The 26,109-nt window shown below is 44.2% G+C and overlaps 1 protein-coding gene across 1 annotated transcript in view; it reads right to left on the reverse strand.

The window, feature by feature from the left end:
- The window catches only part of ITIH2 (inter-alpha-trypsin inhibitor heavy chain 2), a 40,717-nt gene extending 18,058 nt beyond the window's left edge, over positions 1–22,659 (reverse strand). Inside the window, exons 1-10 of the mRNA XM_031936222.1 lie at positions 22,599–22,659; positions 21,544–21,713; positions 17,416–17,520; positions 12,850–13,012; positions 9,713–9,820; positions 8,905–9,033; positions 7,017–7,133; positions 3,502–3,670; positions 2,793–2,918; positions 515–696 (exon numbers count right to left, since the gene is read on the reverse strand). Coding sequence (XP_031792082.1) covers positions 515–696; positions 2,793–2,918; positions 3,502–3,670; positions 7,017–7,133; positions 8,905–9,033; positions 9,713–9,820; positions 12,850–13,012; positions 17,416–17,520; positions 21,544–21,713; positions 22,599–22,601 — 1,272 coding nt within the window. The 5' untranslated portion in view covers positions 22,602–22,659. The remainder of the gene's footprint in view (positions 1–514; positions 697–2,792; positions 2,919–3,501; positions 3,671–7,016; positions 7,134–8,904; positions 9,034–9,712; positions 9,821–12,849; positions 13,013–17,415; positions 17,521–21,543; positions 21,714–22,598) is intronic.
- Positions 22,660–26,109: the final 3,450 nt, after the last annotated feature.

A 26,109-nucleotide genomic window follows, 5' to 3' on the forward strand; every position in this document is an offset into this window, starting at 1 on the left:
TGGATCTCACTATGTTGCCCAGGCTGGTCTTAAACCTCTGGGCTCAAGTGATCCTCCCACCCTGGCCTCCAAAGTGCTGGGATTACAGGCATGAGCCACCGCACTCAGCCTCTATCTTAACACTTAAGAAAATTTACATCGTGAAAAATTGATACCAAGATGCCAATGCATGTTAAAGAGAAAATGGTTGGCCATGATGACAAGAAGACCAATTGCTGGTGGGGCGGGAGAGCTGCAAGGAGCTTTGATGATGCTCAGAAGACCTTTTTGTTCAGGGGGTAGGAAAGCCGTTCCCATCACCCACCTGCCTCATACTTCACTGTTACTGCAGAAATATGAGAGCGGGGGAAACGTGTGAGAAAGGAACTGAGCGCTTTCCTGATCTCCCAACCAAATATGGCTGAGATCATGACCATTTTGAGTTAAGTTCAGTTATGCATCATACATGCATCAGATATGGGTAGTTAAATGATTTCCAGTGAATAATAAAAAGAGAACAGAAGAAAAATGTTACCTTAAGCTGGGAAGACGTGTCCTGGTTTCCATAAATCCTTTGCGCAATTCCACGGTTTTCATTGGACAGTCTCTTCAAAAAATCATAGTCCACATCAAATCCCATGCCCAAACTGAACAAGGAGATATTGTCTTGGATGTTCTCCTTCACATTTTTCTGAATTTTTGACAGTTTTAGTTCACCTAAAGTTGGTGATGACAGAAAGGAAAGGAATAAACAAATAATGTCATAAAGTTTCTGGAAAATCCAGGGAGGGCAGTTTAGTAAAATTTGTCCAAATTAAAACTGCATTTATCTTTTGACCTAGTAACTCAATTTCTAGGAGTTTTTCTTAGAGATGCACTCATAAATGTTGAAATGAAGTGTGGCTTGCGTTGCATAGCAACATTATTTGGGAATTAGCAACATATTGGAAACAACATAAATATACACCAGTGAGGGGCACTTGGTTAGATGATGGTACGTTCAAACCTTCAAACCGCGAGATACTATGCAGTTACTAAAAAGGACACAGCAACTCTTTATACCAGACAATCTCAAGGGCATGTTTAGAGTAGGAAGAAAAAACGAGGTCAATATCAGGGTACATAGGATGCATGTGTATGTATGCATATACACATGCCTATGTGCAAACATGTATATATAGTATACAGGCATGCATAAACTATCTGTGGAAAGATACACAAGAAACTGGCAACCAGTGACTGATTCCAGGGACAGGAACTGAATAGTTGAGAAACAGGAGTGAGAAACCATTATTAAACCAAATTATGGTTTAACTTTTTTTTTTTTTTTTTTTTTTTTGAGACGGAGTCTCACTCTGTTGCCCAGGCTGGAGTGCAGTGGCGCAATCTCGGCTCACTGCAACCTCCGCCTCCCAGGTTCAAGTGATTCTCCTATTTCAGCCTCCCGAATAGCTGGGATTACAGGCGCACACCACCATGTCCAGATAATTTTGTATTTTTAGTAGAGACAGGGTTTCACCATGTTGGCCAGGCTGGTATGGAACTCCTGACCTCAGGTGCTCCACCCACCTCAGCCTTCCAAAGTGCTGGGATTGCAGGTGTGAGCCACTGTTTTTAAAATATTTTAAACTATATTTCCTTTTCTACCTTATGATTTTATTAAAAACTTGAATTTTAAAAGTAATCTGATGAGAGGGAAAAAACCTTGGCTCTACAACAAATACATAACAATGGCTCTTTCTAGTCTCATTATTAATAAGATGGTTGCTCTCTGGCTTTCTAAAGCTCTGGCTGTCACTGTATTGCCTCGTGCATTTTCATTCCATTTGGCTGTGTCAGGATGTATCAGACCCAGTCCTAGTCTGTATGATAGCACACTCAGACAACACAATCTGGCATTCACTATTACTGACAGTGGCCGGAATAAAGACACAAGTAAAACAAAGATAGCTGGGTGCAGTGGCTCACACCTGTAATCTCAACACTTTGGGAGGCCAAGGTGGGAAGACCGCTTGAGCCCAGGAGTTTGAGATCAGCCTGAGCAACACAGTGAGACTTCGTCTCTCCAAAAAAAAAAGAGAGAAAAAGAGAAAAAGAAATTAGCTGAGTGTGGTGATGCACATATGTAGTCCCAGCCACTCAGGAGGCTGAGGTGGGAGGATTACTTGAGCACGGGAGGTTGATGCTGCAGTGAGCTGTGTGTGCTCCACTGCACTCCCTCCTGGGTGACAGAACAAGACCCTGTCTCAAAAAATAAATAAAACAATGTAACAAAAATAAAAGTAAATAATAGAAGAAGGGAGATGTTGCTGCCATTTTGTAGAAAGAAAAATGTTTAACTTCAAGGTTGTGTCAGAGAGCAGTCATTTCTCCAGCTGCAACTGGGAGAAGTGTGGAGAATAATAGGGAATATGCTACTGTGGCCTCCAAATGTACTGCTGGGAGATCTGGGATCAATAGTCATCATTCACCACCCCCATACACCATCCTCACATACCTCAAGTTGAGGAAATAAATGCATTTCCATAGAATGCATCAGCAACGCTCACAACCTACTGTTAAAATTCAGACTCAGATTTCCACATATTGTGGAGGTGGCACTGAGGCATTCAAGAGCGCCCTTGCTGAAAGTGTCTGAGCAGTAGCTTAGGGGGTGAGGGCTGCAGGATCAGAAGACCTCCTTTAGGAAGCATGGGTTTAAAATGTTCTAGAAACTCAGGCAAATGCCATTAGAGTTCCCCTTTTAGGCAAACCACCATTCCAAGAAACAACAGTGAAAGTGTTTGTCGTGACAAAGTTGAAGTGACACTTGCCCACTGTTGGATCTCCATCAGAAACCAAAATGATCAGTGAGACGGAGTTGGGGTCCAACAGTCCCAAGTTATTGGCTTCATTCAAAATGAAGATTGCCCGCAGGAGTGCTTCGTTGATGTTTGTGCCTGTTGAAGTAGCATAATGAAATGTTAGGTATGCGTTCTTGCCACACACAGAAAACCCCATCCTGGATTCAGGCTCGTATGTTGGTGGATCACTTATCCGTCAGTTATTCCATGCCAAAATCATTTCCTTGCTTTCTGAGTGACACAAACTGTGCTCAAGCTGGTGGTCCCCCAGCGCAGTGAAAGATTCACTTGCAAGTAAACTATCCCCTTAGAGATGAATTAGCCCTTTCAAAGCACAGACTGTTAGTTTGTTAAACACCAGGTTAAAGTATCCAAATCAGCCTTGCCAAGATACTCTGAAGACAGTAATATTTTATGCTTTATGTAGGCAATAAAGAAGGCCAGTGTCACGGAACCTTTTTCTGAGAGAGATTAAAATGGTTCAAAGTTGTGTGGGCTGGATTACAAATTCTACTTTCGCTACAAACTTAGCATTCATCCATTACCAATAAATGTATTATTTGAGGCAGGCTCTTGAAGGCTGGGGAAAGACTACTGTGATGGGAATAATGCTTCTTAAGTGAACCATGATTTGAACCCAAACAAAGTGTCTCCTTGGGCTTTAGCCCAACACACTCACCTCCACTGGGCTGGATTTTCTCAATATACCTCTTGGCATCTGCAACCTGTGTTTTGGTAGCTGAAATTAAATCATTTCTCCAAGTTCGAACGTTCTGGTTGAAGTCAATCACAGAGAAATGGTCTTCCTCTCTGAGGTCATCCAATATGGTCTTCATTGCCTCTACAGTCTATTTCAATAGAGAACAAAGACGGGTCCCATTACAGAAAATCTGAGCCTCAGAGGAAGTAGGAAGACTGATCATTGATCCTGGTCATCTTTCAAGTTATTCTCAAGCTAAACTTCTTCCAGAAAACCTCTTGAGCCCATCTCAGTCAATGCAGACCTACCCCTTATTTATTCTGAGCATGTATCGTTGGCTTTTTGATACTTTTACTATCTTATTTTGCTATGCACAACCAGTTTGACTAGACTTTATGTTAAGGATCACAAACTTCAAGTGCCACCTTTATGATGCCTGAAAATAAAATATATTTCTCAAGTCCCTCTACTCACCCAGTCTCTTAAACTATTTCCTCATCTTTCTCTTTAAACCACCGCCATCACCCTCTTTCTCTAGCTTACGTGTGATTACTTTGATTCCAACTCCACTGAGAAACTGAAAGAGACAGAATAACATTCCTACAGACTCTCACTACCATAAAATCCCAACTAGCGATATTTGTACCCACACATTTTTCTTTCATACCTGATAACTAGCAGTATTTCTACCTAATGCAAACCCACCTACTCATGAACTAGATTTCATTCCCTCTCTTTGACTAAAGAACATGGTTCCGGCAATTGTCCTTTGCCTTTTCAATTTCCCTATTCTGCTGGTACCTTTCCATCAACATAAAAATATGTTATTTCTCACCCTTCGACAAACCTCATGTGCATCCACTTTCTTCATTTCTTAGCTTTCTTCTGCAATAAAATTCCTAGAGAGAATTGTCTGAACACACTGTCTCCAAATCTTCTCTTCCTATTCTCTCGTAAGCCCACTCCTTTCGGGTTTTCCTCCCTGTCACTCTACTGAAACTGCCCATGTCAAGGTCACCAATGATGCTAATGTCGCTGAATCCAAAGGTCCATCTTCATTTCTCGTGCAACTCAACCTGTCACTAGCAGGTGCTCTCATCTCCCTCCTGAACACAAATTCCTCAGTTGTCTTCCAGGGCCTCATTCTCTCTTGATTTGTCTCCCCCACTTACTAATTGCTTTTATTAGTCTCTATCACCAATTATCCTCTTCTTTCCAAATTCCCAATATTAGAATGCTCTGTTGTCTGTTCTTGGCTCCCTTGTCCATCTACTCCTTGGCATTCTCATCTAGTCCCAATGCTGCCAGTACCTTCTATATGCTGGTGAGTCCTAACCGTGTGTCTCCTTGAACACCAGGCTTGCGTGGCCAACGTGGGTATTTAATGAACATCTCAGACTTTGGATCCAGAACCAAACTGGGACATTCCCTGCAATGTCTGATTCCATCTCTGTCTTTGCCAACTCATGGATGGTCACTCCATCCTTCTAGTTGCTCAGGCTAAGTCCTGGGGCATCTTTCAGTTCTGTTTTCTTCCCTTGTCTCACAGCTAACCCTTCAGGATATACTGTTTACTCAACCTTCAAAACAGATTCCAGAATCCAGCTCTGATCATGACTGCACAGGCGTTCCATGAGCCACCTTGCCTCTTACTTCTCAGATCTCATCTCCCACTGCCCCTCTCTACTGGCATCTCTCTCTGTTCTTTGCACACTTTCGACTTAGAACCGTTGCATGGGCTGTTCATTGCATTTAATACCCTTAGGTATCTGCATAACTCTCCCTTCGCCTTCTCGGGGTCTCCTCAGTGGTCTTCTCCAGGAAACCACCTGTCGATACGACAAGCCTATTTAAAATTGCATCCCCCTGCAATTGCCACTCTTGATTTCTAACATACGCTTCTTTTTTCTTTTCCAAACTTTTATCATAATGCTGCCATTGAACATACTTGTAAATTTGTACTTGTATGTGTATTGTTTATTCTCTGTCCCCTCTCCCCCAGATGTAAGTTTCATAAGCACCCAGAGGGTAGGCCTGCGTTTTTTGTTTGGTTTCTGTTTGTATGCTTTGGATCTGTTTTGCTCATGGATGAACTAAGTGCATGAATAGTAGGTGCTTCGTAAATATTTGTTGAATGAATGAATGATGGAAGGAAGCAGTGAATAAACTGTTGTATTAGAGCAGCTGTTCTCAACCAGAGGCAATTATTCCCCCCAGCGGACATTTGGCAATGTCTGAAGTCATATTTGACTGTGATGCAGGGACGTTGTGCTACTGAAATTTAGCAAATAGACCATAGACCATGCTGCTAAGTATCCTGCAATGCACCAGACAGCCCTCCCACAACAAAGAATGACCCCATCCAAAATATTAATAGTCCCACTGCTGAGAAACCCTGCCTGGGAGTACAGACCCAGGCAGGCAGGGTCTGTAAAAGACGGGGACTTCTTCCTTTTCTTCTTCTTTTTTTTTTTTTTTTTGAGATGGAGTTTTGCTCTTATTGCCCAGGCTGGAGTGCAATGGTGCAATCTCTGCTCGCCACAACCTCTGTCTCCTGGGTTCAAGCAATTCTCCTGGCTCAGCCTCCTGAGTAGCTGGGATTACAGGCATGCGCCACTACACCCAGCTAATTTTTTTTTTTTTTTTTTTTGTATTTTTAGTAGAGACACAGTTTCTCTACGTTGGTCAAGCTGGTCTCGAACTCCCAACCTCAGGTGATCCAACTGCCTTGGCCTCCCAAAGTGCTGGGATTATAGGCGTGAGCCACTGTGCCCGACCAACAGGGACTTCTTTTAGGTTCCTTACAGATCTTAGGGTGGTAGTGAACTCTTCGGTGATCAAAAATAGTTGCTGAATGAACGGTTAGTTGGTTGTTCAACTTGGTTGAATGGATGGATGGATTGATGGGTAAGTCAAACATTTCCTTGTTTGATCTTTAGAATTGCATCTGTACATCTCACTTATCACTGAGTAAGCCTATATTGAGCTCTGAGCTGGAAAACATAGATGGGATAGCTTCCCTCAAGAAATTACAATCTAATTAGAAATAATATGTGTATATTGATTCAATAGTTATATATGGACAATGACAAGATATAATAAAACAGGTAGAAGAGCAAAAAGAATGTGACTGATCGTTGAAAGAAGAGGTTATACAAAGATTACATTTTTCAAAGAGGTGAGTTTTGAGACAGTTTTTCAAGGAAATATTGGATAGAGAGTGGAAAAGAGGAAGAGAAGGAAGAGGAAACAGGAAAGAGGAAGAAGAGAAGGAAGGGAATTTTACACTGGAGGAATGATTAGAAGATGGAGGTGTATGTGCTGTGAAATGCAATAATTGCAAAATTTTAGAAAGAGTTTGCACCAGCAGTCAGTAAGTACAGTCCCTGAGCTTCAGCCCTAAGTAGGGAGGAGGGATAGAATGATTGCATTTTTAGGAGGGGATCAAAGAAGATAGGGAGTCCCCCCACCACCGCAAACAAGGGGCTACTTACTTGTTTCATTTTAACTCCCCACATGGAGCCACTCACATCGATGACAAAGAGGATGTTTTTGGGAATTGGGTCCAGGTTGTCAGGAGCAAAGAAGTGTACAAAATATCCATTAAACACCTGAAAAATAGAACATCTTTGTAAGTCAAATCATGGTTCCTGTTTAGAAGGTAGGGAGATGGGGACCTGGGGACTCGGAGAGGAGAGGGGGTCTACAGGGAGGAGGAGGTGGAGCTTGATGTGCGTTTGCCTCCACATTTTCCTGCCTGCTCCCCCACCTCCTCTCCTGTGAGGGTCAAGACCTTCCAGCAGAGCATTTCACTGCACTCCCTGCAGCTCCACTCCACACGGCTCCACTCCATGCTGCTGCACTCCACACCACTCCACTCCATGCCACTCCACGCTGTTCCACTCACTCCACTCCACACCACTCCATTCCACTCGACTCCTCTCCACTCCACTCCACACCACTCCATTCTACTCCTCTCCACTCCATGCCACACCACTCCAGGCCACTTCACTCCACTCCACATCATGCCACTCCATGCAATGCCAGGTCACTCCACTCCACTCCATGCTGCTCCACTCCACTCCATGCCACTTCACTCCACTCCACGCCACACCACTCCATGCCACTTCACTCCACTCCATGCCACTCCATGCCACTCCACTCCACGCCACTCCACTCCACTCCACTCCTCTCCACTCCATGTCAGTCAGTCTTTACAGAGTGCTCCTGTTCCAGACGCCCTGTTAACCAGCGGTGAATCAGGCAGAGCCTCCGCCCTCAGGAGGCTCCCGGCCAGCAGAGGATAAGGATAAGTGAAGGCGATGTGCAGTGCAGTGTGTTAAACACCATGGTCAGGAGGTAAAGGGCTCGTCAAGAGCCCAGTGTGCATCTAACGCATGCAGGGGACGATTCTCTGGGAAGCGGCATCTCCACTGGGACCTGAGGATGAACTCAGACTTAGCTGCCCTCTTGAGAGCTGGGCCAGGTTGAGATAGTTGGGAATGGGGAAGAGAGTTCCAGACAGTGCAGCCCCAGAGATGAGAGAACATGGCATACTTGGGGCTCCACATGTGGTTCACCAAGATGGGGCCATAGAATCCAAGAATTCAGGGAAGTAGGTGGAGAATCAGCAGGACAGATCACGAAGGATGTGTCTGGGCCACTTCAGAAAATTTGGATTTTTCTGGAAGTTAATGAGAGTCTGCCTCAGCTGGACTCCTGACCATTCTCTTTGTCTTCTGCTGCAGGCTTGATGACTGACTCACCAAATTCTCTTTCCACTGCCCTTTGGCTGCCTCTTTCCAGGACACTACAGTGTCCAGGTACAGGGTGTGTGCTCCACTTGCTGTCCCTAGAGAGACTCTTGGAGTTTTGGGTACGTTCTAGGAGTCTTCACCTTAGTACAAGGAAAGGAAGACACACATCTAAGATATGGCCAAAGGGGAAAGGAAACTTTTCAAGAAACTTTATGGTAAACGTTGGCCCTGAAATTCACCGTTGGCTCTTGATCTTTCTAGGCTGTGGATGTGCCTTCCTCCTCTCCCCTAATCTCTGTGCTTTCTTTGATTGTCTAATTGCAAAGGGCTGTGGGAGCCTATCTAAAATTCCTGTTCTGTAATTATTCCATTGTTCTTCATATGAGGCCCAGGAATGTCCTCCTGGGACAAGAGTGTGAGATCCGATGACCTTTCATTTAGTTTTTAAGACACAAAAGATAATGCTTAGCAGTATAATTGAAGAAGATGATTTCAGTCCCTTCTCTGCAGCTAGAAACATGTGCCCTGGCAGCTGGAAACCACCCACAGGCCTGGGAGTTTGTTCAAAAAGGAGCAGCTCTTTGGCATGAGCTTGGCAGTAGAACCAGAGCCGGTGTGCACTCACCTCCAGTTCACCAGCCTTCTCTTCTCTTTTCACGTCATACAGCACCACCAGTTCCCCGTCTACCGCAGTCTCCCGGCAGCTAGGGCATATTCTCTGCTGTGCTACTGTGGGCTTGAAGGAGACGTGCGCCTAGAAAGAACAGTGACATCAGAGCCTCTGCCTCTAGCCCCTTCCCAGTGAGGGCTTGGCACTGCCCCTTCTCCAGCACACAGGGAAGAGGAGCTGCCCAGTGGATGTTCTGCATCCTGGCAACATCGGTGGACCCCTTACTGATGGGAAAGACAAGCCAGGGCTTTTGCAGGGAGCATCTCCAGCCTGCCATGCTGTTTGCAAGGTTTCAGGCCTTTTCAGAAGAAAGCCAATGAATTTTCTTCATCCCCTATAGAAGGGCTGACCACCTGCTTTGGAAAGAGTTTGTGAAATGTTTTAATGTTCTTAGAAGAGTCATAGTTGGTTATCATTGGCCATTGAGGCAGAGAGCTGGACATTTCTAGCTATGGTTAATGAATGAGAATCCACCACATAGGATGTGAACGCTGTCCTTGAGCTACTGCTTAAGTAGGTGACTTAGGGGAAATGAGACCCAAAAAGGGACAATCTCTGGTCAAAATGGAAAGAAACCACTGGGAGTGTTGTTCTGTGTGTCCTGGGGAGATCCTAGGCTCTTCTTGGGGATCCCCATTTCTTCAGACAGTGTCCTCAACTCAACACCAGCCTGCCTTTCTATTCTCCAGAGCACAGGAGGAGAACGCAACCCATGAGCCAGAGCCCCACGTGGATGCCTGGCAACACGCAGGGCTCAGGGTACCTTCTGTTGTCCTTTAGAAATGACCGGAACACCATCGAAATGGCCTTCAAATGTGTCGGGAACATGAAGAAATCTGATTCCCTGAGGTTCGATAACCCACACATCTACCTAGAAATGCAAGAGAAAATTACCCAAAGCATTAAAAGTCTTTAAAGTCTTTTTAAGCAAGAAGTAAAATTACAAATAAGTCCTCTGATGCTTTCCTCCTCCGCAGGTTTCCCCAGTGCGGCTTCGTGATCTCTCCTGCAGGACCACAAGTTCCTGCGATGGGGTTCATCTCACTACGGAGGTTTAACCCCCGTCTGTCAACTCAGAACTCTCCTTCTGCTGCCTCACTCCCCCAGGAGGTAATTCCCTTCTTCATTCTATTGGAGTCTTTTTATTTATAAGAGCATTTGCATTGTTAGGGAAAAAAAAATTCCTTCTTCTTTTTCTCTCTCATTGTTAAATAGCACTGCATTTACTCTGTAGACCTGCCATTGTTAAATAGTACTGCATTTACTTTGTAGACCTGTCAAAAGTAGACCATTTTCCGCAAATATTGGATCCTTTTATTTCTTCTGTCTTGCTTTGAACAGAGCTCGTCTAGGGAAATCCCGTTTGGTGATTCTTGACCAAACCACAGTCATGGCTGCCATTTGTTTCTTTTTTCATTTAACTCTATGATTTGTTTATTTATATTTTTGTGTATTTATTTTGAAAAATTTGTATAAATTGAAGGAGTACAAATGCAGTTTGGTTACATGAATACATTGCACAGGAGTGAAGTCTAGGCTTTTAGTGAAACTACCACCCAAGAAATGTACCTTGTATTCATTAAGTAATTTCTCATCCCTCACTCCATTCCCACCCTCCCACACTTCTCCCAAGTCTCCCCACTCCCACTCTCCCACACTTCCGAGCCTCCAACATCTATCATTCCACACCCTATGTCCCTGCGTACATATTATTCAACTCTGTCTTATAAGTGAGAACATGTGGTATTTGACTTTCTGTATCTGAGTTACTTAGCTGCTCTTTCTTTCTTTCTTTCTTTCTTTCTTTCTTTCTTTCTTTCTTTCTTTTCTTCTTTCTTTTTTTCTTTTCTTTTCTTTCCTTCCTTCCTTCCTTCCTTCCTTCCTTCCTTCCTTCCTTCCTTCCTTCCTTCCTTCCTTTCTTTTTCAGACAAGGTTTTATTTTGTCATCCAGCCTGGAGTGCAGTGGCATGATCATAGCCAACTGTGGCCTCGACTTTTTGGGCTCAAGCTATTCTCCTGCCTCAGTCTCCCAAGTAGGTGGGACTACAGGGGTACACCACCATGCCTGGCTAATTTATTTATTTATTTTCAGTAGAGATGAGGTCTCACTGTGCTGCCCAGGTTGTCACTCAGTTTTTGTTAATATTGTTACTATCAACAATCTCAATGATTGTCTCCTTCCAGGCTTAGATGCTAATCACATCTAACCATTGTTTCAAATTATTTATAATGGGATTCATGGCATTGAGCAAGAGAAAGTGCGTGACTGACACCCATCCATCATCAGTACTGAAAAAACATCCAACATCACACTCTTAGTTGTACAGAGCATCTTGGCCAAGTCACGTGCCCTGGTAAGGGGCTGCATTTACCTGAAGGAAGGGCATCTTTTTTTCAATTCATGCAAAAGCACGGTATATGCTAGGAGTGGCCCAGAAAAAAATCAAGAGCATAGACTCTGATAGTGAACTGATGCCAAATAGTGGGCATTATTGATCAGACGAGCAGCTTTTCAAATGGGAATTAAAGTTTCATCATGATTAATTCATTCCCTTTCATCTCCCATGTGTCCGGGCAATTCACAACCTGTCTGCTTCACTCCCCCATCTTCCAGGGGGAGGGGCAGGTTGGCCTCTGTACTCTCTTAGGTTTCCTCTTGTCTAGCTCTGCCTCCTACACTAAACAGTCATAAGATGTCGCATAGATTTGAGCAAAGAAAAGAGCAGTTTAGTCTTTATAGCAAGAGATGAAGATGACAGCAGAGGTAAGTTCAGATGGACAGGAGCACGGTGGATGTCCAAGGCACTGCTCCCCTGCTGTGATGATGGCTGGGGTGGCAGGGAAGACAACTCACTTAACCTTCATCAAGCTCCTGTCATTGGCCACATATTACAGGAACAGGTAACCAAGTACAGGACGTTCTCACTTCTAAGTGGGAGCTAAACATTGAGTACACATGAACACAAAGAAGGGAACAATTGACACCAGGGCCTACTCCATGGTGAGGGAGGGAGAAGAGAAAGGATTGGGAAACTACCTATCAGGTACTATGCTCATTACCTCGGTGGTGAAATCATCTGTACACACCACCCCTGTGATGTGGAATTTACCTATATAACAAACCTGCACATGTGCCCCTGAACTTAAAATAAAAGTTTAAAAAAAGAACTGAGAAACAAAAATCTGTTACCATACTCTTTTCAGAGATGAGACAGTGGAGACTCAGGAACACTGGTCCCTGAAGATTAGTGTCTTGGGATGAATGGTGGCCTCCCCACTAAAGATATGCCCAAACCCTGGAACCTGTGAACATAGATTTATCTGGAAAAAGAGTCCTTGCAGATGCAATTAAGGATCTTGAGTTGAGATCATCCTGTACTACCTGGTGGACCCCAAACCTAATAGGTATTCTTGTGAGAGAAAGGCAGAGGGGCATTTGAGATGCTCGGAGGGGGAGAGGCTGCGATCACAGAAGAAGAGATTGGAGTGATGTGACCAGAAGGCCACAAGTCAAGGAAGGCCAGCAGCTGCCAGAGAGCAGGAGAAACAAGGAATGGGCTCTCCCCTGGAGCCTCCAGAGAGACAGTGAAGCTCTGCAGACACCTTGACTTCATACTTCCGTAAGGGAATCAATTTCTGTTCTGTTAAGCTGTGGTGTTTGCTGTAACTTGTTATAGCAGAGCTCAGAAACCACCATAATATGGCTGTTAAGGAGAGTGACAGCTGTAAGGAAGTGGTGTGGCTGACTCCAAACCCACCATCTTTTCAATACATCCCATTGTCTTGCAGAGTTGAGTGGCATCCAACCTCACAAGTGGTGGTGACAAGCAGAAAGTATAAATCAGGGTCAGGGACCATAAAAGGACAGTGTCACTGTCCACCCTGCAGATCCAGGCTTACCTCCAAGTGTTTGGCCAGCCGTCCAGGCTGCAGATAGATCCTGTGTTCGTAGGAGCCCAGCTTCCTCCACTTCACCTCCTGGTAGTGAAGTTCGAACTGCACCTTTGCTCCTGGGAGGACATTTACTTCTGTTCTGAAGTTTTCCATGTCAAGAGCCCTGCTCCTAAAGGTGACAGCCCCCAACAAAAGTCAACAGATACATGATTGAGCAGCAAGACTCACAACCTAGGCAGAGGGTGTGTAGACTTTCCTGGACAGTCCGACCTGCTCAGTTGTTCATGAAAGTCAATAGTAGGTACACCAGAGATAAGTGCAGCTTTTAGATCAGTTGAATCCCAACAAGAGCTTCCATCTCCTCTCCTACCCGATCTCCGGCTCCCAGAGCTTCTTACTGACTTGAGTGTTGTCTGCAAAAAGCTACCAGGGATTGGCCCCTATCCTGGGCCAGAAACCTGACATCTATCATTGCTGATATAGCAGCTCTGCAATATGGAAATCATTACCCTGACTTTTCAGATGATAAAAAAAATTAGGCTTGGGCCGGGTGCGGTGGCTCACACCTGTAATCCCAGCACTTTGGGAGGCCGAGGCGGGCAGATCACGAGGTCAGGAGTTTGAGACCAGCCTGGCCAACATGGTGAAACCCCATCTCTACTAAAAATGCAAAAATTAGCTAGGCATGGTGGTGCGTGCCTGTAATCCCAGCTACTCAGGAGGCTGGGGCAGGAGAACTGCTTGAACCAGGACCCAGGAGGCGGAGGTTGCGTTAAGCTGAGATCACGCCATTGCACTCCAGCCTGGGCAACAAGAGTGAAATTCTGTCTTAAAAAAAAGGTTTGTAGAGGACCTGCTCAAGACCCCATAGCCAGTCCACTGTGGGACCAGGACTCACACCCAAGGTTGGATGGTTCAAAGATAGCACACTCTTCCTATACTGCATTTGAGGCTCACTATAGGAGTTCTTGATATTTTTGAAGGTCTTCAGAAAGAAAAACTTTATTATTGCATCAAATTGAGTATGTTTCTCTCTCTTTTTTTTTGAGCTGGAGTCTCGCTCTGCTGCCAGGGCTGTAGTACAGTGGTATGATCTTGGCTGACTGCAACCTGCGCCTCCAGGGTTCAAGCTATTCTCCTACCTTAGCATTCTGAGTAGCTGGGATTACAGATGTGCGCCACCACGCCCAGCTAATTTTCGTATTTTTAGTAGAGTCAGGGTTTCGTCATGCTGGCCAGGCTGGTCTTGAACTCCTGACCTCAGATGATCCACCCATCTCCACCTCCGAAAGTGCTGGGATTACAGGCTGGGCCACTGCACCTGGCCTGAGTATGTTTTTCTATCAGAAGGCCTTATTTTAGTCACATACATATTGAGTTCAATGTGATCATTGATCTTGAGGTGTTTATGGTTTAAAGGGAAAGCAGCAGAATTATCAACACTGGTGATTCCAGCATTAGGATAAACAAGGAATGATATTTTTAAACGAAATAAGTAAATACACTGGGCACGGAGGCTGACGCCTGTAATGCTAGCACTTTGGGAGGCCGAGGTGGGTGGGTCACTTAAGGTCAAGAGTTACCAGCCTGGCCAACATGGTGAAATCCCGTCTCTACTAAAAACACAAAAATTAGCCAGGTGTGGTGGTGGGTGCCTATAATCCTAGCCACTCAGGAGACTGAGGCAGGAGAATTGCTTAGACTCGGGAGGTGGAGGTTGCAGTGAGCCCCGTCTCTACTAAAAATACAAAAATTAGCCGGACGTGGTGATGGGTGCCTGTAATCCTAGCTCTTGGGAGGCTGAGGCAGGAAAATTGCTTAGATCTGGGAGGTGGAGGTTGCAGTGAGCAGAGATCATGCCACTGCACTTCACTCTATCCAGGGTGATAGACTGAAACTTCATCTCAAAAATAATAAAATAAAATAAAATAAAGACAAAAAAAGAAAAGAAATAAGTGAGTAAGCAAGGTGAAATGTTGCATAATCAGCCTGTGGGACTGGGGAGTTGTTGTGGACAGTCAGCAAGAGATAACTGAAGAAAAAGATGAGCATGACCTTGTGCAAAGCTTTGAGACAGAGCCTGTAGTGAGAGACCATGTTTACCCGAGGGGTGCACTAGGATGGGAGCGCTGCGTTCCCTGCAGTATCTCCAGTGCCTAGAAGAGTTTCTGGTAGAAATAAGTATTTGTGGGATGGATAAACAAATAAATGAATGGGTGATGTGGTCAAAATGATGGATAAAGATGGCAAAATCATTCTCTCTCTCTCTCCCTTCCTTCCTTCCTTCCTTCCTTCCTTCCTTCCTTCCTTCCTTCCTTCTTCCTTTCTTTCTTTCTTTCTCTTTCTTTCTTTCTTTCTTTCTTTCTTTCTTTCTTTCTTTCTCTCTTTCTTTCTCTCTTTCTTTCTCTCTTTCTCTCTTTCTTTCTCTCTTTCTTTCTCTCTTTCTTTCTCTCTTTCTCTCTTTCTTTCTTACTTTTTTTGAGACAGAGTTGCTGTGTCTCCAGTCTGGAATGCAGTAGTGTGATCTCGACTCACTGCAACCTCTGACTCCCTGGTTCAAGTAATTATCCTGCCTCAGCCTCCCATGTAGCTGGGATTATAGGCACACGCCACCACACCCACCTAATTTATGTATTTTTAGTAGAGACGGGGTTTCACCATGTTGGCCAGGATGGTCTCGATCTCATGACCTCATGATCTGCCTGCCTCAACCTTCCAAAGTGCTGGGATTACAGGCGTGAGCCACTGTGCCCGGCCAGCAAAATGATTCTTAATGGTAAAAGAACTGATTTACTGGCCAGGCACGGTGGCTCACGCCTGTAACCCCAGCACTTTGGGGGGCCGAGGTGGGTGGATCACGAGGTCAGTAGATCAAAACCATCCTGGCTAACACGGTGAAACACCATCTCTACTAAAAATACAAAAAAATTAGCTGGGCATGGTGCCTGGTGCCTGTAGTCACAGCTACTTGGGAGGCTGAGGCAGGAGAATGGCATGAACCCGGGAGGTGGAGCTTGCAGTGAGCCGAGATGGAGCCACTGTACTCCAGCCTGGGCTGCAGAGTGAGACTCCATCTCAAAAAAAAAAAAAAAAAAAAAAACTGATTTACCTGCAGGAAGGCTAGAGGCATTTCCTCTGCCTGGAGCTTCTTCTCTCCTTTCTCTACCTGGCTGAAGTTTACTACAGTTGGTGCTCTGTATCCTCTGGAGTTTGGTTCCAGGATTCCCCAAGGATACCAAAATCCAGCGATGCCCAAACCACTGTTATAAAATAGTGTGGTGAAGTCAACCGTCTGTATCCACAAGTCTCCATCCACAGTTGGTTGAATCTGAGAATGTGGAACCCATGGATATGAAGGCCAACTGTAATCTTCCTGGGCTCCGCTTACACACAGTGCTCTGTGGGACTTCCTGGACCCTCAGACGGGATTCCACACTCGGCACTCGGAACTCCCGTAGTGTTTTTTGTGTACCCTCTCTGTGTTTCTGTGCTAGCACTTGCCCACTACAGATATTGTTGTCACAGGTTCCTTGTCTGTCTCCTGTACAGGACTGATGGTGTCTGCTTTTGTGTTGCTGCTGCCTCTGACAGAACCAGGTACAGAGCTTGCGTTTGATGCATTTCTGTTGAATGAATAAATGCATGAATGAAAGGAAAAGAACTTCAACTACAGGTGAGTTTGGGGATGTAGGAGAGGAGGAGATGAGGAAAGAAACGTGGCAGGATTTGGCCTGATAGTGAGTGTGCGGTGCAAGCAGTGAGAAGGTGAAAATTCCTTTGAAGATTTTTTTCCCTTTGAAGAGAAGCTACTTTTTGAGGGTGACTTGGCATTCCCAGGTCTTACTTAGATTATAAGGGGAAAAAATAAACAAAACCTAAGTATCGCAGCCCAGCATGGTGGCTCAAGCCTGTAATCCCAGCACTTTGGGAGGCCCATGAGGGAGGAGCGCTTGAGGCCAGCCTAGAGAACAAAGCAAGGCCTTATCTCTACAAAAACTAAAAAAATTAGTCAGGCATGGTGGTGCACCCCAAGTCCCAGCTACTTGGGAGGCTGAAGCATTCCCACTTGGGACCAGGAGTTCGAGGTTGTAGTGAGCTGTGATCACACCACTGCATTCCAGCCTGGGCAAAAAATAAATAAATAAATAAATAAATAAATAAATAAATAAATAAATTCCATATCCCTACAAATAGGCAGAATAAATCATTAAGGCAAATTTCAAACTTTCCCTTCTGCATATATGTTAAGTTTTGTAACAAGATCACCAACATTTCTGTAGTTTCTCTCTTTGCTCTTTAGAAAAATCAGTGTTTATTTACAGAACATCCATCTACTTGCTAGACGAGTGATGTAAGCACAGCCAGCATGCGATCACCCAAAACCCATTGGTTGAAGAAGGACCTTTAGGCAAATAGAAGCTGCAGTGCCTAATTCTCCCATCTGGCTTTGAGAGTTTGCCATTGGCTCAGGTGCTGTGCCTTTCCGGAGGCTGGTTTGCTGCTGTGGGAAGGAGACAGGAGAGGAAACCACCATCGAGAGGCAAGGGCAAGCCTTGCTTGCTCAGGCCTTACCTCACCAAGCCAGCCATCTTGCCTTTTGCTCTGGCTTGTGCATAGAGAGCTCGGCCCACAGTTTTCTCCTTAATAGAACTCCTAAATGTCGTGCCATCCACAGTCCTAGAAAACGACAGAAGGCAACCAGATGGTCAGAAAAATAATCTTTTTTTTTTCTTGAGATGGAGTCTTGCTCTGTCACCCAGGCTGGAGTGCAATGGTGCAATCTCGGCTGACTGCAACCTCTGCCTCACGGGTTCAAGCAATTCTCCTGCTTCAGCCTCCTGAGGAGCTGGGATTACAGGCTCCTGCCACCATGCCAGGCTAATTTTTTGTATTTTTAGTAGAGGCGGGGTTTCACCATGTTGGCAAGGCTGGTCTCGAACTTCTGACCTCGTGATCCACCTGCCTTGGCCTCCCAAAGTTCTGGGATTACAGGTGTGAGCCACCACACCCGGCCCAGAATAGTAATCTTAGCAAAACAAACAAGTGCAAGCAAAGAACCCAACAAGGCTGATTTAATGAATGAGGGCAATGATCATTTTGTGTCTATAAGAAATAAGAAGGGAGGCATTTGAATAGTTTATGGACAGGACTTCCTTTATTGATTGGATAGTGTGGCTTGAGAGGGGTTTGGTAGGCTCCCATCCTAAAACCTTTCCCTCATGTACTGTTGTTTGTTTTTAGATTTTTCCTCATTTTTGAATTTCATCCTTTAAAGGAAGAATGGTTCTCTTTGGGTATCCCCTTCGAATGACAAATGTGACTAGGAGAGGTGACTGATAAATTCCGAATTATCTCGTTACGTTTGGTTGATTAGGTCATTCTGTGAGTTAAGAAATTGGCATAGCTGTGGGGTATGCAATGGACCGAATGTTTATGTTCCCCGCAAATGTGTATGTTGAACCTTACTTCCTAGGACGATGACATTAGGAGGTGGGGTCTTGGAGAGGTAATTAGGTCTCTCCTCATGAATAGCCTTTAGGGCTCTCACAAAAGAGACTTCAAGGAGTTCTCTCATCTCTTTCCATCCTGACTGAACCAGGAAAATGGGCCCTCACCAGATATGAAATCTTTGGGCACCTTGATCTCAGACTTCCCAGCCTTCAGAACTATGAGAAATACATTTCTGTTGTTTCTAAGCTACCCATTTTATGGTACTTAGTCATAGCAGCCTGAGCTGATGAAGACAGACTGTTATGCTCCTCTGCAAGGGTGGAAAAGAATAGAGAAAAATGGGGGAAGGTGCTGGTGGGTCCACTGTCAAAGCGGTGTGTATCTGGAAACCATCTCCCTTAGAGACCTCTGTCTTCTATTTGCACCTCATCTCTTTCCACCTTACTTTGAGCTGGCTAGCAACTAATCCTTACCGAGTCATGGTTGGTCAGAGAGGTAGAATCCAGAATTTTGGGAGTAAATGGGAACTTCCAGTACTCAAATGGGCAGTGTCTTTTCCAAGGAGCAATTTAGAAATGTGTGAAGTTTGGGTTGTTGAGATGACTCGGAAGTGCTGCTGGCATTTGTGGGAGGACACTGAGAATGTTAGTCGTCCTGCGATGTGAAGGACAGCTCCACTGAAGAATTTTCCTGCCCCAAATGCCAACAGCACGTGTGTTGAAGCACACGTCTGGGTTTGCCCCTTTAGATGAGAGATATCAGACCCCAGGAGACAGATGACTCTTGCTCAAGGTCACGCTGCTGGTCAAGGCCATCATGCTTCTATCAGATCATAACTAAGTCTCAAAGGCCAAGGAGTCTTTAGGACAAAGGAAATCATCTCCCATAGAATATTCAGGATCTTGATAAAAAAGTAGAAGTGATATTTTGGCTAGTACATAGGTCTACACAGCTTATTTTTAAGTTGTGATAATTAAGCAGGTATCTTCTCTGGTCTTATACATTCAGCCTAGAGCAGAGGGAGATAAAAGGAAATGCATGTTTCACAATTCTGTCCTTTGTACTTCAAATCTTCTATGTAATGAAATGGTAAAGAAAGAACAGAATGAAAGATGGAATAGTATGCAGGCATAAAAAAAGGAATGAGGTCATGTCCTTTGCAGGGACATGGATCAAGCTGGAAGCCATCATCCTCAGCAAACTAACACAGGAACAGAAATTCAAACACTGTATGTTCTCACTCATAAGTGGGAGTTGAACAATGAGAACACATGGACACAGGGAGGGGAACATCACACACCAGGGCCTGTCGGGAGGTAGGGGGCTGGGGGAGGGAGACCATTAGGACAAATAGCTAACACATGCGGGGCTTAAAACCTAGATAGCAGGATGATAGGTGCAGCAAACCACCATAGCACATGTATACCTATGTAACAAACCTACACATTCTGCACTTGTATCCTGGAACTTAAAGTAAAAACAAAACAAAACAAACAAAAAAACCAGAAATAACTGATCTTTAGAGTAAGTTCTGAGTATGTGGTTTAAAAACAGGAATTTATTAAAATAGTTTTCAATGTCATTTCTAGACATGGGGTCATATAATACCGCTACAGAAAAGCTTTCCCTTCTCCCTTTGCTTTTTAGAAAAAGCAGACAAAAAAAGCGATACATTTTAAAGCCAATTCAAAGGATACCAATCAAAGTGACACAATGCCTTTTTCTGCCTACTTGGTTTTGTTTGGAAAATAGAGTTCACATGACTGCCAAAGTGCATGGTAGTTGAACCCTTTACTGTTTATCTACAGTGATCACTGATTACCCTGGTGTATGAAAGACAAAAGTGGATGAGAAGTAACTCAACCTAATGTCTTCATGAAAAAAATAGCCAGACTTTACGCACAGTACTTTGCTGTGTTCTTGGCAACTTAAGAGGGACATTGACCACTTGGAACATTCTCTGGGGTGGCCGCCTTGATATTTGGACATAGAAATCTTTCCAATCACTTAGAGGAACAGATAATATTTAGCTTTGATACACGAAGGCTCCAAGTGGATAAGATAACTGGCATTAACTGTTTGGAAAGTATTGGAGTAGTTTAACATTTTTTTATTATGAAAAATTTCAAACACACAGAAAATAGAGGGAATAATATGAGATGTCCATGAAATCGTCACTGAGCTACACCATTAGGAATACTCAGCCAGTGTTAATTTGTCTATACTCTCATGCTTTCCAGCTCAATTGTTAAGAAGCCAAGCTCAAGGCCGGGCGTGGTAGTTCACGCCTGTAATCCAAGCACTTTGGGAGGCCGAGGTGGGTGGATCACGAGGTCAAGAGATTGAGACCATCCTGGCTAACACGGTGAAACCCCGTCTCTACTAAAAATACAAAAAATTAGCCAGGCATGGTGGCGGGCGCCTGTAGTCCCAGCTACTCGGGAGGCTGAGGCAGGAGAATGGTGTGAACCTGGGAGGCAGAACTTGCAGTGAGCCGAGATAGTGCCACTGCACTCCAGCCTGGGCCACAGAGCGAGACTCCATCTCAAAAAAGCCAAGCTCAGATGACACATCATTTCATCTATGAACACTTCAATATGTATTTTGTAGAGAGCTTTTTAAAAATTCTAGGTGATTATCACTAGAGTCATTGGGTAGAAAGTGGAAAATATTTAAATGAAGTATAAGAAAGGACTCTTAACAGAGCTGTCAACCATTGAGTTGATTGCCTTGGGAAAAGTGAGTTTATCATTAAGGAAATCATCACACACTTGTAAGTGGTGTTACAGAGGAGGTCAAGCACTGGATACGTAATTGGATTTAATCTGTGGTTCTCAACTTGTTTTTTTTCTTTTTCCTACAGAGAAACATATGGCAGATGGCATTGACCTGCTGTGTACATGCTCTTACGTGGTTTGCTATAAGCCAGGGCAACCCAGTATATTTTTCTCCTCCCAAGAAAGTATATTAAAATGCAAGTAAGTATGAGGTTGTTACCATAGAGATAGACTTAAGTTTGCTTTAGCTTATTAGAAACAAAAAGCAAATAATTCACAAATTCTAATGCTTTGAACAGGAGCAAATTACTGGGACCAACCTCACAATGACCCTTGCCATCCAGCCGGTCCACAGTTCTGGAGGTAAGCACCACTGGGAGAGTTGACCATGAAGGTCCACTCTAACTATGAGGGGTTTTGATTCTGTGGGTAGAGCACCTGCAATTTCTGGCTCTACACAGAAGTTACTCACATGGAGAAGTTGGAAATGAAGGCTCCTTTGGGGATCTGAACATCAAACACGACATTCTGAGGCTGTGGGGAATTGTTCACCACTTTGCTCTGGATCATGGTGGTAGCCATCCGAGAAGTAATAGTAGACTGGACTTTATAGCTATAAAGAGTTACTTGATCAGCCTCTTCCTGAAATTGGCAAGAAAGCATAACGGTATTAATTGAAAAATCACACAGAACTTCATCAAATGTAGAGCAGTTGATGTTAACAGCACTATATTTTCCTTGTTTTACTAGCCGAACAATTCCGAGGCCTTGATAAGGGCAGAACTCGGTGTTGTTAAGCATTCTCCTAACTTCTTGGAACACCCAACGAGCAGAAATCTGCCTTCGTTTCAAGACACTTTGAGCTAAAAGGCATTTTCAGCCCTATGAGTCTATAAATAATGATTTTTCAAAAATTAGAATACACGTAGAAAACGGTTGTGGGAAGCCAGATTGGATTGAGGAAGTCCGGGAAATAACTCCAAATGCAGGACCATGAGCTGGGGAAAGGATACTGGATTGCGAGGTTGAAAGAGGACCCTGGTTGTATCTTCCGTTAAGGTCAGACGGGGTGCTGTGGGGTGGATACACACATGTGGCCTCCACCAACCCCTCTTACCGCTCTCTACCTTCTTTAGTCTCCTCTATTACAGTTTCATCTGCAGTCCTTTTCTCCTCCCTCAAGTCAAAACAAGTTAGGAGAACGGTGATGGGTGTAAGCAAGGGGCATTGATCTTGGACCGGGCATTCTGATATAAGTATTGGTCCAACACTCTGGACCTCCTTACCCAATCGCTACTGATTTAAAGCAGCTCCAGTATAAAGGATCTCATACGTAAGTGTTCTCAAAGGCAAGGTCCTAGAAACCCATGTCTTTCAGGAGGTGACTGAGAGCTGCAAGCTCCCTCAGGTCTATGACAACTATGGGACCCATTAGATTTTGCCTTTTTCTCCAAAAGAATTTACTTGTCTCAATACCAGGTCTCATTCCCCAAACTTTGTAGTCCAACATTAAACCTTTTGACTCACCATGCAGCTCACCTCAAGCTAAAATAAAATCCAGGCGAACCTACGTGTCCTTCCTCCCTCTGAAGTGTGCGCTTCTGGCAGTTTCTGCCAATTCAGGGCAGGAAGCACAACATAAACCACTTCCTCAGGTTGTTTTCTTGCCACAGGATGGTCTACTCTGAACATCTCAGGGAACTGGGCCATTTTGTATTTAAGAGTTCCTTCCCACGGGCACTCTTTTATTATCCAAAGCTGTCAGGTGTCATACTTTAAATCAAAATGGTGTCGGAAGCGATGGCTCACACCTGTAATCCCAGCACTTTGGGAGGCTGAGGCAGGCAGATCACCCGAGGTCAGGAGTTCAAGACCAGCCTGGCCAACATGGTGAAACCCCATCTCTACTAAAAACACAAAAATTAGCTGGGCATGGTGGCACATGCCTGTAATCCCAGCCACTCAGGAGACTAAGGCAGGAGAATCTCTTGAACCTAGGGGGCAGAGGTTGCAGTGAGCTGAGATCACGCCATTGCACTCCAGCCTGGGCAAGAAGAGTAAAACTCTGTCTCGAAAAAATAAAAATAAAAACGTAAAAATAAATATTTAAAACGGGTAAGTTGGAATAAATACATAAATTTATACAGTGGGATGGAACCTATGTTATATGGCAAAACTCAAGAAAATCAAAAGAAGGGCCCCTTCAGCTCTTGGTGACCTCTCTCCTGTCTAAAAAGACTGTACTCTTTAATGCTGAATTTTAGAAACACTTCCAAACAGTTGGGCAAGGCAGTATTTCGAAAGTCAGGTAAATACTCGGTGACGAAGACCAAAGAGACACCCAGATTGATTTCCTGGGAATTATTAGCAGGAAAATCATTCAATCTGTAACAACATCAAAGTCAACTTACCATTATTTCTCCCGATTCTCCTGGAAGGCTTCTCTGTGAAAGGAAGTTAGACAATCATTCTTCAACTGTATGTCACTTATTACCTTGAGGGCCAAACCTGTTTTCTCAGTCAAAAAAGAAATTTTAGTTTTCTTCAGTACTGAGCTGTTATTCATTCACTGAAGTTGAGACATAAATATTGAACATTCTTGAAAACTATTTTCCCACTGGTGAGTTTCTCAACACCTTTCTCTACCAGTTTTGGTGGCGTGCATGTCATTCTTGGATATAATGCTAGAACAAGTAATTTTTAAATAAAAATATTCAACCAAATGCATCCTGGGTAGCGTATATCCCCTTGATGCTATTTGCTCTGTTTTTTACTCAAATAGAGACTTTGAGTCTCCATTCTGCCATGAGGCTGTGGGCATGCTGTTCCCAGTGTCTGCAGTGCCCCTGCTGGGTTCGTCAACCCCATATAGAGAACTCCTACTCACCCTTCAGATCTCAGCTCCAGCAGAATTCCTCCAGTGAAAATCTCTAATGCCCCAAGACCAGGTCGGTTTCCTTTACTAAGTGTTTTCGCAGCAGCATAGTCCTTCCTGTAGCGCGCTCACCTTGTTTCATAATGATTCATTCTATTTAAGGGATTATTTGACTCAAGTCTGTCTCTTCCTTTAAACTAGGCTACATAAAAGCAGGGATTTTCATGTATTTCCTCCACGGTGTAACCCCAGAGCCAAACACAGTGACTGGTACCTAGAAGATTCTATGCTTTTAACCACCATGCTAGGAGATTATCCGCACACTTGACCGTCCTGCGGAAAGGAACAAAGGCGATTCCCTTGCCTTTGAAAGTGAATGGCTTAAGGGTGGTGGGTGAACATGTAATGTTTGGTGAGCTGTTAATAATAGATCCAAGAAGTCAGGTGTTGGATAGAAGCTCAGCTTGCCTGATTCAGGGTGAACTGAGGTTCTGTGCTATGTGACATGGTAAAGTCAATGGCTGACCTCTTCTTGTAGACTTCTTGAATGCAATGCTCAATGACAAATTTTTCTCTCTTGTGGCTAAATACATCGTGACATGAAGTCTTGCTTATTGGATTTTAATATTATTGGTCTACAAAAAACCCCTGGATTTTCAGAAAGTAGAAAATTCATACCCGTACAAAATAAGACATTGATCAGCTTAGAGTTTGCCGCTTCCGTAAATACCTCCTTTCTCAGCATGTGGGCTCCACCGGGAAGGAGCCAAGCCCTTCCTGGTGTTCCAGAAAACTCATCCCCTTAATTAGAGGGTTTTGTCTATACTGCCGCTGGTGGCCTCCAGGACTGCAACTCCCAGTGTGGTCAGTTCTCCTTTTTAGGTGCTCTCAGAGTGACCAGAGGAAGGAGATTGTAAGGCTGCAAGGGGAAGTGTCTGTCATCGCTAAAAGAAGAAAAGTCTTCCTAACAGGAAATCCTTCCCCATAAGGCAGGAAATAATTTCAGAATCTTAAGTGTTGAAGAAAACACATAGCCACGTAATCTTTTTTTTTAAATGGAGTGGAGACAGGGTCTCCCTCTGTTGCCCAGGCTGCTGCAATCATAGCTCACTGCAGCCTTGAACTCCTGAGCTCAAGCAATCCTCCATCTCAGCTTCTCAAATAGCTGGGACTACAGGTGCATTCCAGCTAATATATATATATATCAGCTGGGTGGCGGAGATAGGGTCTCACTATGTTAACCGGGCTGGTCTGGAACTCTGAGCCTCAAGTGATCCTCCCTCCTTGGCCTCCGAAAGTGCTGTGATTATAAGCGGGAGCCACTGTGCCGAGTCACGTATTCTTTAAGGGGCTAACTTGAGCATTATGGTGTGAAGGCTGCTAAGCAGCTGTGTGAATTTCCCTTTTGATTTCACCTGGGTGGTCTCTTCCACCAAGGTGTAAGAGCACTGGACTCTTCTGTGCTAAAAAACAAACTCTTAAGAAAATCTAGCAGAAGACATCTTAACACTTATCTTACTTCTTCTGCCATAATCTCTTTCATTTTTCCCCCCTTTTGGAAGTAAAGCTTACTGTACCTGGTATCTCTGGTTCTCTGCCACCAATTGAAATTTGCCTGGGGCCAGTTCCACAAGATCTTCATAGTCTACAAACTTAAAAAAAATTAGGATTTTAACTTTTTTTTTAAAAATTATACTTTAAGTTCTGGGGTACATGTGTACAACGTGCAGGCTTGATACATAGGTATACATGTCCCATGTTGGTTTGCTGCACCCATCAACTCATCATTTAGCTTAGGTATTTCTCCTAATGCTATCCCTCCCCCAACCCCCAGCCCCCCGACAGGCCCCGGTGTGTGATGTTCCTCTCCCTGTGTCCATGTGTTCTCATTGTTCAGCTCCCACTTATAAGTGAGAACATGTGGTGTTTGGTTTTCTCTTCTTGTGTTACTTTGCTGAGAATGATGGTTTCTAAAAGATCTAGAGCCAAAGAGATAGCTGTTGGTATTCATTATTTTATATTCTTTCCTCTACCTCTGGGCAATCACAATTTTGTATCAAATGATTTCTTTAGTATATTTCTATTTGCTGGTTACATCTCAGAGGTGTACAAATGGAAGGTAATGACACCTTCGCATTTGTTGGACACAGGAATTCGTTTCTG

The sequence above is a fragment of the Piliocolobus tephrosceles genome, chromosome 9 (genome assembly GCF_002776525.5).
Source record: "Piliocolobus tephrosceles isolate RC106 chromosome 9, ASM277652v3, whole genome shotgun sequence".
Lineage (NCBI taxonomy): Eukaryota > Metazoa > Chordata > Mammalia > Primates > Cercopithecidae > Piliocolobus > Piliocolobus tephrosceles.